We start from the raw sequence: 15,174 nt of genomic DNA, 5'->3' as shown, positions 1-15,174 counted from the left end.
CCCAATATCCTGAACTTGGCTCTTCAACCACAGAGGCTCAGGCCTGATGCCAGGCCGGAGCACCAAGGCCCTGTCAGCCACACGGCTCAGAAGAAAAGGGAGAAAAAAAGAAAGAAAAAACAATTTAAGAAAAAAAAAATTATTAAAATTTTAAAAATAATAATAATAATTAAAAAAAGAAGAGAGCAACGAAACCAATAAACAAATCCACCAATGATACCAAGTGCTAAAAACCATACTAAGATAAACATAAAAATCAGAAACAAATCAGTCAAAGACAGCAAACCCCAAGTCTACAGTTGCTCCCAAAGTCCACCACCTCAATTTTGGGATGATTCATTGTCCATTCAGGTATTCCACAGATGCAGGGTACCTCAAGTTGATTGTGGGGATTTAATCCGCTGCTGCTGAGGCTGCACAGAGCAATTTCCCTTTCTCTTCTTTGTTCACACAGCTCCTGGAGTTCAGCTTTGGTTTTGCCCCTACCTCTACGTGTAGGTTGCCCTCAGGCATCTGTTCCTGCCCAGACGGGACAGGGTTTAAGCGGAAGCCGATTAGGGGGCACTGGCTCACTGAGGCTGGAGGGGGGAGGGAGGGGTACAGTAGTTATAATTGGAATGCCTGGCAAGCCTCTGGCGGCAGAAGCCAGCGTGGTGTTGCAACAACCTGAGGCGCACTGTGTGTTCTCCTGGGGAAGTTGTCTCTCGATCACAGGACCCTGGCAGTGGCGTGTTGCACAGGCTCCCAGTGGGATGTGGATAGTGACCTGTGCTTGCATACAGGATTCTTGGTGACTGCAGCAGCAGTGTTAGCATTTCATGCCCGTCTCTGGGGTCTGAGCTGATAGCCCTGGCTCATGCCTGTCTCTGGAGCTCATTTAGGTGGTGCTCTGCCTTCTGTGGGCAGAGAGGGAAGGAATCCCCTCTCCTTGTGTACCCTGAAACAATGGTGTCTTGCCCCTTAGGCAGGTCTAGACTTTTTTCCACACTCCCTCCTGGCTAGCTGTGGCACACTGGCCCACATCAGGCTGTGTTCACGCAGCCATCCCCAGTCCTCTCCCTGGGATCTGACCTCCGAAGCTCGAGCCTCAGCTCCCAGCCCCAACCCACCCTGGCAGGTGAGCAGACAAGCCTCTCAGGCTGGTGAGTGCTGGTCAGCACTGATCCTCTGTGTGGGAATCTCTCCGCTTTGCCCTCTACACCCCTGTTGCTGCACTCTCTTCCGTGGCTCTGAAGCTTCCCCCATGCCCCACTCCCATCTCCACCAGTGAAGGGGCTTTCTAGTGTGTGGAAACTTTTCCTTCTTCACAGCTCCCTCCCAGAAGTACAAGTCCCATCCCTATTGTTTTGTCTCTGTTTTTTTTCTTTTTTCTTTTGCCCAACCCAGGTGCATGGGGATTTTCTTGCCTTTTGGGAAGTCTGAGGTCTTCTGCCAGATCTTCAGTAGGTGTTCTGTAGGAGTGGTTCCACATGTAGATGTATTTTTGATGTATTTGTACAGAGGAAGGTGTTTTCCACGTCTTACTTCTCTGCCATCTTGAAGATCCTCTCTCGGAAGAATTTCCTGGTTCAAGATATTGTGTTTCATTAGAAATTTTTCCATATATCTCCATCTCAATTTTCAGAGTTTTTCTTTTTCTAATCAATGCCCAAACTTTAGCATAAGAGACTCTGAAATTGTGAATTCAATTTGCGTTGTAGTTCAGCCACAGGATTAGGTGGTGTGTTTGTTTTTCAGGAATCTTGGCCCTGTGGCCACAGGATACAAGTGTTTCTTTTAGGACAGATGTAGAAGCTTCCAGATCCAGACCTTGAGCAGGAATTTAAAGATTTGTACTCACAATTTTCTTTCTCTTAAGTTCTCTGGTGCACTTAGAAGTATGCAACCAACTCCATTATTTGCCTTCCTTAAAATGTTCTAGGACAGCAACCACTTGGTCACCCAAAACTTTGCTTCTATTGATTGTAGATGTCTATGGGTGTTAACTGAGGTTATCTTCTTTCTCTACATGCCATAAACTACTTGTGTGCCCTTTTTCATGGGCCACGTTAATTCCTTTAAATCCAATCGTATCAAAGAACCAATCCCAGACTCTTCTGTTACTCTGGGATAAATTTTGGTCCAAATATGGAAGCAGAACTACTATTGGTATTATGAAATAAGAGATTTATTATGCAATTAAACTTTATCCAATTGCATGTGGAGCTGCTCTACAAAGATCAGAAAAATCACTAACTAGCTGTCTTGGAGTTGGGGCTTTCAGGAAGCTAAGCACATCTGACTGCTGGGGTAGAACTGGGAAGAGGGCTGGTGTTAGAAATCTATAAAAGTGTTTTGCTCTTCATGACTACTGCTTCTGTAAGCTCACAGTGAAGCATCTGAGAGTGGGTTGGAATCACTGTAGGTAAGCAGGACCAGCAGTTAAGTACAGCTGGATGCAGAAATAAGGAGAGCAAGAACAAATGGGAACCTGTCCGTTTGTTTAGTGCATTTGTCCCCTTGCCACCTCTAACCAGGGATGACCTTCAGAGTGGAACGGCTGTTGCTTCATTTCTACCTTGCATTTCATGCCAATTTCTCAAACTCTAACCCCAACCTAGAACCATACAGGCAAAGTAAGTCTGGGAAAACTAGTTCCAATTTAGCCTGGCTGACATTGTACAAAAACAGTAGATAACTACAAACTTTCTGTCTCCCTCCCTCTTCCTCCTCTTACTCCTGCTTCTTTCTTTTCTTTCTCTATCCCTTCCTTCCTCCTTCTATCTTTCTTTCTGGGTTTTTTTGTTTTTTGTTTTTTCCACGCCACATGATTTCCAGGATCTTAGTTCCCCAACCAGGGATTGAACCTGGGCCCATGGCAGTGAAAGCACTGAGTCCTAACCACTGGACCACCAGGGAACTCTCTCTTCATTCCTTCCTCCCTCCTTCCCTCCCTCCCTCCTTCCCTCCCTCCCTTCCTTCCTTCCTTCCTCTCTTTCTTTCTTCCTTTCTTTCTTTCACTAGGTAGACCACCAGTGTAACATTTCACCTTGGGGGCTAGAAGGCATCCTTGTTTTGTTCCCCATCTCAAAGGGAAAGATTCAATCAAATATTTCACTATTAATCTGGTATTTGTTGTAAGTATTTTTGTAGATACCCATTTTTAGATTAAGGAAGTTCCCTTTTGCTCTTCATTGCTAAGAAATTTTGAAAGACAAACTGATTCAAATTCCAATTTTACATTCTTGAAATAGATCAGCTTGGTCATAATATTTTATAATTTTTATTTGTTGTTTAATATGCTTTTGTTTGAGATATAATTCACATACCATAAAATTACCCTTTTAAAGTATACAGTTCAATGATTTTTGGTATATTCATACTTGTGTAACCAGCACCACTAATTTTAGAACACTTTTATTACTCCATTCTTAATACTTTTTAGAGAGATTAGACTGTAATTTTCTTTCTTGTAATGTTTTTATCAGATTTTAGTATCAAATTTATGATAGTCTCATAAAGCCAGCTGGTAGTGTTCCATATATCTGTTTCCCTGTAAGGGTTTAGGTGAGATTGGCATTAATTCTTTTTTAGATATTTGAAAGAATTCAACAATAAAGCCTTGTGGCCTGGAATTTGCTTTGTTAGATGGTCTTTTTTTCCCAACAATTTATTCACACTGTGCAGACTTTTTATTGAAGTTTAACATATATAGTAAAGTGCACAATCTTAATCATTCAGTTCATGGAATTTTTACAAAGTGAACGCACCCATGTAAATAGCACTCAGATAAGGTATAGAACATTATCACCACCTCAGACTCCCCATCTTGCCCTTTCTCAGTTATTATCTTCCCAAAGTAACTATTATTCTGTCTTCTATCACCAAAGATTAACTCTGCCTCTTCCTGAATTTTATATTAAAGGAACAAAAAAATGTGTATTCCTGTGTCCAGCTTCTGCTCAGTGTTATACTTAGGAGACTCATCCATGTTGTTGTATGTAGGATTAATTGGACCTTTTCTATTGCTATACTGTATTTAATTAATTTGTAAATTCAGCTGTTTAAATATCAGCAGTATTTCTTACAGGTACATATGCAAATCTATAGAAATTTGGGAATCTTTATACATATGCAAATCTATACATATTTATGTACATGCAAATCTATATAAATTGTTTATATTTCTATAAGTGGAATTGCTGGCTATAAATGTATTCAGTTTTAATAGATACTGCCAAAAGATTTTATAAAATGGTTGTACAAATTTACACTTCCACCAGAAGCATATGAAAGGTCCAGCTGCTCCACATGCTTGGAAACTTGTTATTGATCAATTGTTTAAATATTAGCTATTCTGGTGGCTCACTGTGGTTTTTAATTGGCATTTTCCTAATGACTGATGCTGAGCACCTTTTCATACGCTTATGAATGCCTGTTTAAAACTTTTCCCCAATGTTTACCTGTTTGTGTGTCTCTTTATTGTTCTGTAGAAGTTCTTTACATATTCTCAGATTTTCCAATAAATGTAACACAAAAATTTTCTTCCAGGCTAAAACTTGTCTTTTTGCTGTCTTAATGATGTCCTTGGTAATAGAAATACATTTTAATAATGTCTAATTCATGAGTCTTTTCCTTTCTAGTTACTGCTTTCTCTGTTCTACTTTAAAAAAATCTTTGCCTATCATTTTATTTTTCATGTTTAAGTCTGTGATTCATCTCAAATTTATTTTTTGTATGGTGTGGAGTATGGTCAAAGTATTCTATTTTTGGGTTTTTTTCCCTGTTGGATAGATAATTAATCTAATAACATTTATTTAAAAAGACCATTCCATGTATACCACAATGCCCATAAGTCAGGTGATGTGATATGTGAATCTCATTCCAGAGAGGTTCTGTTCCTTTGGTTTATTTACTACACTGTTTTCATTTCATTTCATAGCATTATATTAAGACTGATATCTGGTGGCTCGTATCCTCTAACCATTTACTTTCAAATTTACATGGTAACTCTTGGCCCTTTGCATTTCCATATAAAATTTAGAATCAGCTTGTCAGTTTACACACACACACAAAAAGAAATCCTGCTTGAATTTGTATTGAGCTTCTATTGACTCAGTAGATCAATTTGTGGACCATTAACATATTTACATTTTTGAGTTTTAAATTCATGAACATCCCTCCATTTTTGAAGTCTTCTTTAATTTCTCTTAATATTTTCCAGTTTACATTATAGAAGTCTCAAATATCATTTATTAGATTTATTCCTAGATATCGTTTTCAAAATTTTATTTTCTAATTGTTTATTTCTTAGACATACAATCATTTGACCTTGAATCCAGCAATTTTGCTAAATTTTCTTTTAAATTCAATAGTTTATCTGCCTATTCTTTTTGACATGCTGCATAAACAATCATGTTATTTGTGAATAATTATCATATTTTTAAATCTTTCCTTTCCTGTATCTTTTATTTATTTATTTTATTTTATTGCATTGGCTAGAAACTCCAGTACAATGTCGAATGGAAGAGATAATATTGGTTTTACATAGTCATTATAAAGCATGATATTTCCTGTAAATTTTTGGCAGATATCCTTATCAGATTAAGGAAATTCCTTTTGCTATCTAATTTGCTGAAAGACTCATCATGAATATGTGTTCTAATTTATCACTCTGCATCTATTGAGATAATCATATCTGTTTCTCCTTTACTTTGTTGATGTTTTGTATTACATTGATTGATCTTTGGAAAGCTAACCAGCTTTGAATTACTAGAATAAATCCATCTTGGTCATGATGTGTTATATATGATTATCTTGTGTGTGGTGTATGTGTTTGTGTGTGTGTGATTGCTAATACATTTTATTCAAGTATTGTAAGATTGGTTTAATATTTAAAAATTAGTCAAAGTCATATTTTGACCATTATACCATCCTCTGTAAGTAATGCTCTGTTCAGTTTCTTAATATTTTGTTTAGAAAATTTGCATTTATGTTCTCAAGAGATGTTGAACTCTAATTTATTTTTTTCTTTTAATGCCCTTGTCAGGTTTGGGCATCAAGATTATGCTAGTCTTATAAAATGTTTTGGAAAGTATTCATTCTTTTCTATTCTCTGGAATTATTTATGTAACATTAATATTATTTTTCTTTATATCTTTGCAGTAATTCAGCAGTAAAGCAATCTGGATGTGACATTTTGTTGTTAGGTTTTTAATTACTGATTTAATTTCTTCAATAGCTATAAATATTTTTTAAGATTTTTTAATATCTTATTTAATAAGTTTTAGTATGTTGTGCTTTTTAAGGAATGTATTTCATTTACATTTGCTAAGGTATTGGTATAATGTTGTTCATTATATCCTCTTATTATATTTTAACGTGTATGGGGTCTGTAGTGATATCTCTATTTTAATTCTTGATAATGGTAACATTTTAAAATTTCTTCCTCTGGATTACTTTTACTAGGCGTTTATAAATTTTACTAAGATTTTTTGAAAAACAACTTTTAACTTAATTTTCTGTAGTGTATAACTAGTTTCTATTTTATTGATTTCTGATTTATTATTTCCTTTCTGATACTTTCTTTGAGCTTAATTTGGTGTTCTCTGTTCATTAATTCTTAATATGGAAGCTTAGATAATTTTGTTTCAGCTTTTATTTTTTCTAACAGATATATTTAAACCTGTAAATTTTTCTCCAAAAGTGCTGTATTTGCTTCCCACAATCTTTATATTTTCATTATCACTATACAGAAAAATTGTCTAATTTTCCCTTTGATATCTTCTTCTAGCCATAGTTTATTTTAAAGTGTGTTACTTAATTTTCAAACACTTGGAGATTTTTTAGTTATCATTCTTTTGTTTTAATCCTTTGAAACTTATTGAAACATGTTTTATAGCCCAGAATATGGAGTTTTGGTAAAATGTTACATATGCCCTTGAAAAGAAGGTGTAGTTGTTTTATGTCATTTTCTACAAATGTCTCTTAGGAAAATATGATTTACTGTGTTTTTTTTCCTCCACTTGTTCCCCCAGTTATTGATGGGAATGTGTAAAATACCTGTGTTAGTTTCCTAGGGCTGCCATAACAAATTACCACAAATGTAGTAGCTTTAAACAATAGAAATTTATTCTCTCATAGTTCAGAGGCCAGCAGTCCAAAATTAAGGTGTCAGCAAGGCTGGTTCCTTTTCCTGGGAGAAAGAATCTGTCCTATGCCTCTCTCCTACCCCTGGTGGCTGCTGCAATCCTTGGCATTCCTTGGCTTATAGATGCATCACTCCAATATCTGCCTCCATTGCACATTGCCTTCTCCTCTGTGTGTGTCCCCTTCCCTTCTGTCTCTTACAAACACTCTGGTCTTTAGATTGAAGATCTACTCTGTTAATCCAAGATGATCTCATCTCAGGATCCTTAACTTAATTATATCTTCAAAGACTCTTTTCCAAATAAGTTCACGTTCACAGGTACCATGCGTTAGGACATGGAATACCTTTTTAGGGAATCACCATTTAAACCACTACAATCACCAAATATGACTGGATTTGTCTATCTCTCCTATCAGCTCTAGCGATTTTTCTTTATGTAATTTAAAAGCTATGTTATTACATGCATGAAATTTTTGAGTTATTATATTTTCCTGCTTAATTGACTCTTTTATCATAATGAAATGTCCCTCTTTACCTTTCATAATATTTCTTGCCTTAAAATCTCTTTTGTATGATATCAACATAGATACACCAGCCTTCTTTTTTTGTTTTCTCTTTTTGTATTACATATGTTTCAAATCTTTTACTTTCATCCATTCTTTGTCCTATATTTAAGATTTACCTGGAAATTCCCTGGCAGTCCAGTGGTTAAGACTCTGTGCTTTCACTGCCGAGAGACTGGGTTCAATCCCTGGTCAGGGAACTAAAATTCCACAAGCCGCCCAGCACATCCAAAAAATAAATAAAAATAAAATAAAATTTATCTCTTGTAAACATCATATACTCAGATTTTGTTGTTTCATTCAGTGTGAAAATCTTTGCTTTTAATTAGAATGTTTAGGACATTTCAGATTAATATAGTTACTGATATAGTTAGGTTTAAACTAACTATAGTTATAGGTTAGTTAGTTATAGGTTTCTCACATTTTAAAATTAATCAAGTATTTTTATTATTCTATTTTTTTCTCCTCAAGAACATTTTAGTTGTACTTTATTTTCTTATTAATGCTATCCTAGAGACTCCAATATAGATCCTTGATTTATTATAATCTAATTTATTATAATTATAACCTATTATAATTGTATAATCTAATTTATTATAAATAATGCCTTTTACCACTTCCCAAACAATGCAAGAACCATAGCAGTTTAACTCCATTTATGCTCTCCTGCCATTTTCTACTGTTTTTTTTAACATATATTATATATCTCACAAGACAGTATAGTTGCTGTTTTTATAAAAATGGTATTTATTTATATTTATCTACACATTAACTCTTTCTGTTACACTTCCTCCATATTGCAGTTCTATCAGTTCTATGTGACACTATTTTCCTTCAGCCTAAACAATTCTTTCTAAGCATTTTTGTATTGTAGGTCTTCTGGCAATAAATGCTTTAAACAGTTTTCTAAGTGTGGTTCCTCTGTTACTCTTTTGTCTATTTATGATCCTTTTGTCTCTCTGTGTTCTGTCCTGGATATTTTTTTCTGTCCTAGTTTCCAATTCATTGATTTTTCTTCAACTGTGTCTAAACTGCAACTAATCTTATCCAAATTCTTAATTTCAGTATCAAATGCCCCCTCCTGGTTCAACTAACCTTCCCAGGGGGGAAAGTAGCCCAAATGCTTGGCTCTCACCTGGATTTTAACCTTCTATGAAACCAGTTTGTTAGCACCCTGATGCATTCTGATATGTTTTATATTTTACCCAGCATTTCTAGTTTTTCTCTGGGGGTGAGATGGGTGGAGTGATGTTTGATTTGAATTATTGAGATTACTATTACCAGAAGCAGAAGCTTCCTAAAGAATTTTCATTTTTAATTTTAAGTCTTTTGGAATTTTGGTTGATGTTATTTAGTTCCAGTTATATAGTGTTAGAACAATACAGTTTTTTCTAACTATGTCCTACTATGTACTAGTCTTACTTCTACATTTTAAAATGTATTTTGCTTTTTTTTTGGTGGAGTACTATATGATCACTTTTACGTGGGTATAATATTATGATATCAAACTTAGGCTTGATAAAATGGGTTGCTAAGTTCTCTCCTTTACCTCTTGTGAAACACCTGAAATTACGGTTAAAAGTATATATTACTTGAAACTGTGATAGAACTTATAGGTGAAATTTTTTCTTCTATTTTTACAAGTTTCTTGGTCTATTCTAGCTTTCTATATCTACTTTAATGAATATTAGTAATTTATATTTCCATTTATATCGTTTAGATTTTCAAAATGTTTAACATCCGGTAGTCTACAGTTTCATAAATATTCTCATGTTTACCCAGATATACTCAAATTCTACTTAGGTATGCCCACCTAAATTACAACTTCATAAAAACTTACACATTAGCAAAGATTAAAAGCAAAAAATGAAGGTAAAAATAGTTACAGTTTAGTGACACATTTGATTTCTCTCACTAGTTATTTTAATTCACTGCTTTCCCTTTTCCCAGGCATTCCTTGTGGGCCACCCCCAGCCATCGCCAATGGAGATTTCATTAGCACCAACAGAGAATACTTTCAATACGGAACAGTGGTGACCTATCGCTGCAATCTTGGAGAGAGAAGAAAGAAGCTGTTTGACCTCGTGGGTGAGCCGTCAATATATTGCACCAGTGAAGACAATCAAGTTGGCATCTGGAGTGGCCCTCCCCCTCAGTGCATTACACCTAATAAATGCACACCTCCAGTCATTGAAAATGGAATAAGGATGTCTGAGAACAAAAGCTTATTTTCTTTACGTGAAAGCGTGAGGTTTAGGTGTCAGCCCGGCTTTGCCATGAAAGGACCCTCCACTGTTGAATGCCAGGCCCAAAACAAGTGGGGGCCGCAGTTGCCCAGCTGCTCTAGGGGTGAGTCTGACTGAGGCTTTGAAGGGGCCTACAAATGATGTGAGTTGTAGGAGGATCAGGAGTTTAGTGTCGGTTCTGGGGGGACGATGTGTGGTGAGCAATGTGGATGGGTAAGTTTTCTTGGGAGGAAGCATTAAATAAAGCAGGTGTGTGTATATGTGTGTGTGCATGTGTATGTGTTCAAACTCAGAAGCAAAGATAAATCTGGGCAAAGAATGTAAAATTTCCTTGGGATGTCACTACTGACATCATCATCTTTCAGTTCTTTCTTTTTTTCAGTTAAAATAATCTTTTTTTAAAAAAATTTATGAGTTACTCTTGAGTATTGTAACTGCTAATACATAATGACTGATTCTTCTTGTTAAGCACCGCTATATAGTCTATGGATTCACTTAATTTTTTTTTTTTTTATTAAATTTATTTATTTATTTTTTGGCTGCATTGGGTCTTCTTTGCTGCACGCAGGCTTTCTCTAGTTGCGGTGAGAAGAGGCTACTCTTCGTTGTGGTGCGCGGGCTTCTCATTGCGGTGGCTTCTCTTGTTGTGGAGCATGGGCACTAGGCACGCGGGCTTCACTAGTTGTGGTGCGCAGGTTCAGTAGTAGTGGCTCACGGGCTGTAGATTGCAGGCTCCGTAGTTGTGGCGCATGGGCTTACTTGCTCCGCGGCATGTGGGATCTTTCTGGACCAGGGCTCGAACCTGTGTCCCCTGCATTGGCAGGCGGATTCTTAACCACTGTGCCACCAGGGAAGCCCCACTTAATTCTTAAAACAAAGACATGAGGTAGTTACTATTCTTTCCGTGTTTTACAGAGAAAATGAGTCTTAGGTTAGATAACTGTCCAAGATTAAATAGATGCTAACTCTGTGAAGACAAGAACCCAAGCCTACCTGACTCCAGAGCCAGGGAAATAAAAAGCTACTCTAGATATTTCAAGGAGTGAGGGATTTAGTGCAGGTAAGAGAATATAAAGATGTTAAAAGGGCAGGAAGAGCAAAAGGAGGAAGGCAGTGTTACCAGAGCTCAGGGGGCTGCCATTCCTCCTGGGCTAGAGCACAGGGACCTGCACTCACTGAGCAGGTATTTCCTCCAGCTGCTCATGCTGCAGAAGCTGCTGCTGCTGCCAGAACATAGCTGAGGTTGCTGGAGCCTGCAGTCATTGACATTGATAGAGTTAATGTTGCTGCTACTAAGGAAGAGCCATCAATTGCCACTTCCTGAGCCTCCTTTACAAGAAGAATGACTTCTATCATCTTCCTACCTTTTAATTTAGTATATGTGCCTCCAATTGTCAGAGCTTAACCAGGACCCAGCTGGCAAGGAAGATAAGCAGTTGTACTTTCAGGCTTCTAGCCCCAGCAGTCAAAGGAGAATGCAGAAGTGTAAGGCTGGGAGTCAACAGAGATTTAACCAGCACAGCACTTAAATTATCACATCACAGTGCGCTTATTAATCAAGGAAAACAGGGGGGTGATGAGCCCTGAAATTGGGTGTTACAGCATCAGAGTATTTACAAAACCCTTAAGGGGGTCATTTATTCTAGTCCAATGCCCCATTTTATACTTGAGAAAGCTAAAGTCCAGAGAGAGAGAAACTGACCTGATCTAAGCCAAAATGAAATGATTTTTCATGTTACTACAGTTTTATATAATTTAGGAGATTCAAGTGCATTCTGATTCTGAGTTCAAACCAACTGTATAAAGAGACAGAGGCTCAGTTACAACATATGGTATGGAATATGCACTCTCATTGTGAGGGCTGTAGGTTTCTTAGAAGATTTCATTCAATGGTTTCCCATCTTCTCATTGGAATGAAGTGAATGGTTAAGCAGGACCTGGCCCTGGAGAGTGCAGAAAGGAGACTTATCTTCTCCACCAACCCATGTCAGGTGGCGTGACCACTGGAGAGAAGCTGGAAAGAGATGAGAAGAGATGTATGAATCTTGTTTGTCACAGCAGAGTGTGATAGGTGATTGGGAAATCTGTTGGATGAGATTTGGGCTCAAGCATTCCTTATTGCCAAAAAGGTGGATATAAATTGGTGATGCCAATAAAAATAAAAATATAAAAATAAAAATCCATCAATCTAACAACTGCATACTAAGTGAACAGTAACAGGAAGAATTGTGGAGGGGAACTGTTTGTTGTGTCATCTTGGGTGTGTACTTTAGATGGAAAACCATGAACCGAAGATGTCTCAGTTCTAGTCACTGTCCTGCAGTGTATCAGTTCTATGACTTTTCGTAAGACTCTCTCTCTCTCTCTCTCTCTCGGTCTCTGTCTTTGTTTCTCTCTCTCTCTGTTCAATTTTGCCATCAATAAAACGAGAGGGTGTTAGTCTACCAGATTTTTAAAAACAAATAGATTTATGATTATGATTCTCTTAGCCAGTTTACCACTGAGGAAAAGTCATTTTCACACAGTTAACAGCACTTTGGTTCTCTTTCCCTAGTATGTCAGCCACCTCCAAAAGTCCTGCATGGTAAACACACCCCAAGCCACAAGAACAACTTTTCTCCTGGGCAGGAAGTGTTCTACAGCTGTGAGCCCGGCTATGATCTCAGAGGGGCTGCTTCTCTGCATTGTACGCCCCAGGGAGACTGGAGCCCGTCAGCCCCCAAATGTGCAGGTGCCTATACTGTCATCTGGTTTGTGGATCAGTCTCTTTGTCCCTCACAGGAATATCTCACTCCTGTGTGTGTGTGTGTGTTTTTTTTCCTAGTGAAATCATGTGCTGACTTCCTGGACCAGTTACCTAATGGACATATACTCTTTCCACTTAATTTTCAGCTTGGAGCCAAAGTATCCTTCGCTTGTGATGAAGGGTGAGTGTGAGTTTGCCTGGCCTGCTGAACACTGAAATTGAGATTAATTCAAAAAGGGAAGGTTTAGTGTGATTTTTAAAATAGGAAATACTCAGGGATGTTAAATTTGGGGAGTGTATATGGGAAGTTAAGAGTAAGGAACAGGTGGAACTAATAACAAGATATGAAGGAAAAACTGAAACGTATATTAAATGGCATGCTTAAACACAAATACAACTAATGTTTAAGAGTATACATAGGTGACACATTAAGGGAAAAAATCATATTTTCCAAGCATAAAAGAAAACGAGTAATTTGGAGAGTTCCAGAAAAAGTTTGATATGTGACAAAAATCTTATTAAAAATAAGATCATTTAGGAATTATTTCAGAAAATTTTTTAACCATCAAAAGTGAATTTTGTAATAAGAGAGAAAGTATAAGAATAAGCATTTTTAATCCAATCATATATCACCTGGTTGATAACAGGCCAAGGGCTCTGAAATGGTATTATGGTGGCTGATATTAAAGTTCTAAGTAAGGTCATTCACTTGACCTTACACGGCATGCACATCTCTACATGGGAAGTTTCAAGCATGGGCAACAAAGTACCTGATCTCGAAATGTTCCAAAGAATCCTTGACAGGCACCAAATAAAATTTAGGAGCCATCAGGGTCCAACATACATTGAGAAATTTGGAGCATTTTGTACAAGAGTCATTTCCAATCTCCTTTCGTTTTCCCCCCCAGAATATTCACGCTTACTCTTCCGTAGCCCAGCGTGCTGTTGTGAGCCTTCTGCATAACCATCACAAATATAGAGACAAAAGAACAATCTTTGTTCTCTTTCCAGTTGTTCTCTGCTTGTCCAACCCAAACTGGGAGCTGTTTTACTAGCTGTTCCAGTGTCATCACTTGGAGGATGTTTTATTCCAATAATGACTATGAGTAGATTTATCAGCTTTACCATGGGATGCTCAGTGAGAGACTGATTTCTCTGAGCCTAGGTCCAGGATCATGGAGATGGCAGCTATGCTACAACTGCCTTCTTCAACTTAGGCTGGGACTATATTATGTGACCAAGTGACTGTGCTTTGCCGTTCTCCCTCACTGGAAGCTGTGACTTTTCCAGATTGATGTGGCCTCTGAACCTCTGCCACCTGCTGGTTTCAGATCCTCAAAATGCTGAGATTTTTGCAAATGGAATGGCATTTTGGCTGAAGCAGCTCACATATTCACTACCATTTTCTTCCTTAGATTCCAATTAAAAGGCAGTTCTGCTAGTTACTGTGTCTTGGTTGGAATGGAAAGCCTTTGGAACAGCAGCGTTCCTGTGTGTGAACGTGAGTAGAAGGGATAACACTTCAGACCAATCTCTCCCTTTAATCTGTTTGGTAATTTGACCCATGGCCTCCCCAGCCGTGGTTCTTCTATTTTCTAATCTGAATTATTGATAAATAGTTGCTTATTTTAATAATATTTTATTGTGGATCAATTTGTTGTGATGCACTTTCTTGTGATCAGAACCATCTGATCAGTCTCTTTGTTTTACATGATAAATCCTGCTGTAGTTTGCCTCTGAATCAGCAGAGATTAGCTAATGTGAAGCTTTGACAAATTTCTTTCTTTCTTTCTTTCTTTTTTCCTTCCTTCCTTCTTTCTTTTTCTTTTTTATGCCGTCAAGGTGCAGTCACTCTACAATATTCCTATTTGCTAATATACAAATATGAAACATTCATTCATTCATTCATCCAATTATTTATTGAGCACATACTATGTGCTTGATGTTCTTCCAGGCACTGGTGTTATAGCAGTGAACAAGATGAACAAATTCCCTGTCCCATGTTATATATACTCAAGTGGGGAGATGTACAAGAAAGAAAATAAACAAATTAAATCTTACGGAGATGATAGGTCAGAGCAATGCAGAAATGAGGGGAAAGTGGGGAACAGCATTACACAGGGTGAGCAGTTTAAGACTCCTTAAACTCTCAAAACTTGTATCTAAATAAATTATGCTGAAAGATTCAGAAATAATAAGCTGATTAAAAAATGAGTCTCCTATATGCAATGCCACCACTGATTTCTCCTAGTCTACCCATTTGTATTTTCCCCAATAGAAGATAGGACTTTGCCTCATCACTTGATCCTAAAGATTGGAAAATATACAAATTTTAAAATAATCCAAATTTTACTAAAATGTTTATGTTGCAAGAAATCTGCTTAGTTATCCTATGATGCATTTTATAGTAAAGCTTTATAAAAAAAACATAACTTCTGTATAGATCCTGTCATCCAAGAAACCCAACTTTCATTGAAGTAACATGACAAA

General features: G+C 37.2%; 1 protein-coding gene across 1 annotated transcript in view; it reads left to right on the top strand.

Annotated features, from left to right (window-relative positions):
• The window catches only part of LOC137758350 (complement receptor type 1-like), a 177,308-nt gene that overhangs the window by 77,430 nt on the left and 84,704 nt on the right, over positions 1-15,174 (top strand). Inside the window, exons 31-34 of the mRNA XM_068534455.1 lie at positions 9,643-10,041; positions 12,493-12,669; positions 12,763-12,865; positions 14,100-14,185. Coding sequence (XP_068390556.1) covers positions 9,643-10,041; positions 12,493-12,669; positions 12,763-12,865; positions 14,100-14,185 — 765 coding nt within the window. The remainder of the gene's footprint in view (positions 1-9,642; positions 10,042-12,492; positions 12,670-12,762; positions 12,866-14,099; positions 14,186-15,174) is intronic.

Source organism: Eschrichtius robustus, unplaced genomic scaffold, assembly GCF_028021215.1.
Source record: "Eschrichtius robustus isolate mEscRob2 unplaced genomic scaffold, mEscRob2.pri scaffold_81, whole genome shotgun sequence".
Classification (NCBI taxonomy): Eukaryota; Metazoa; Chordata; class Mammalia; order Artiodactyla; family Eschrichtiidae; genus Eschrichtius; species Eschrichtius robustus.
This window is presented reverse-complemented; position numbering and strand designations above follow the sequence as displayed.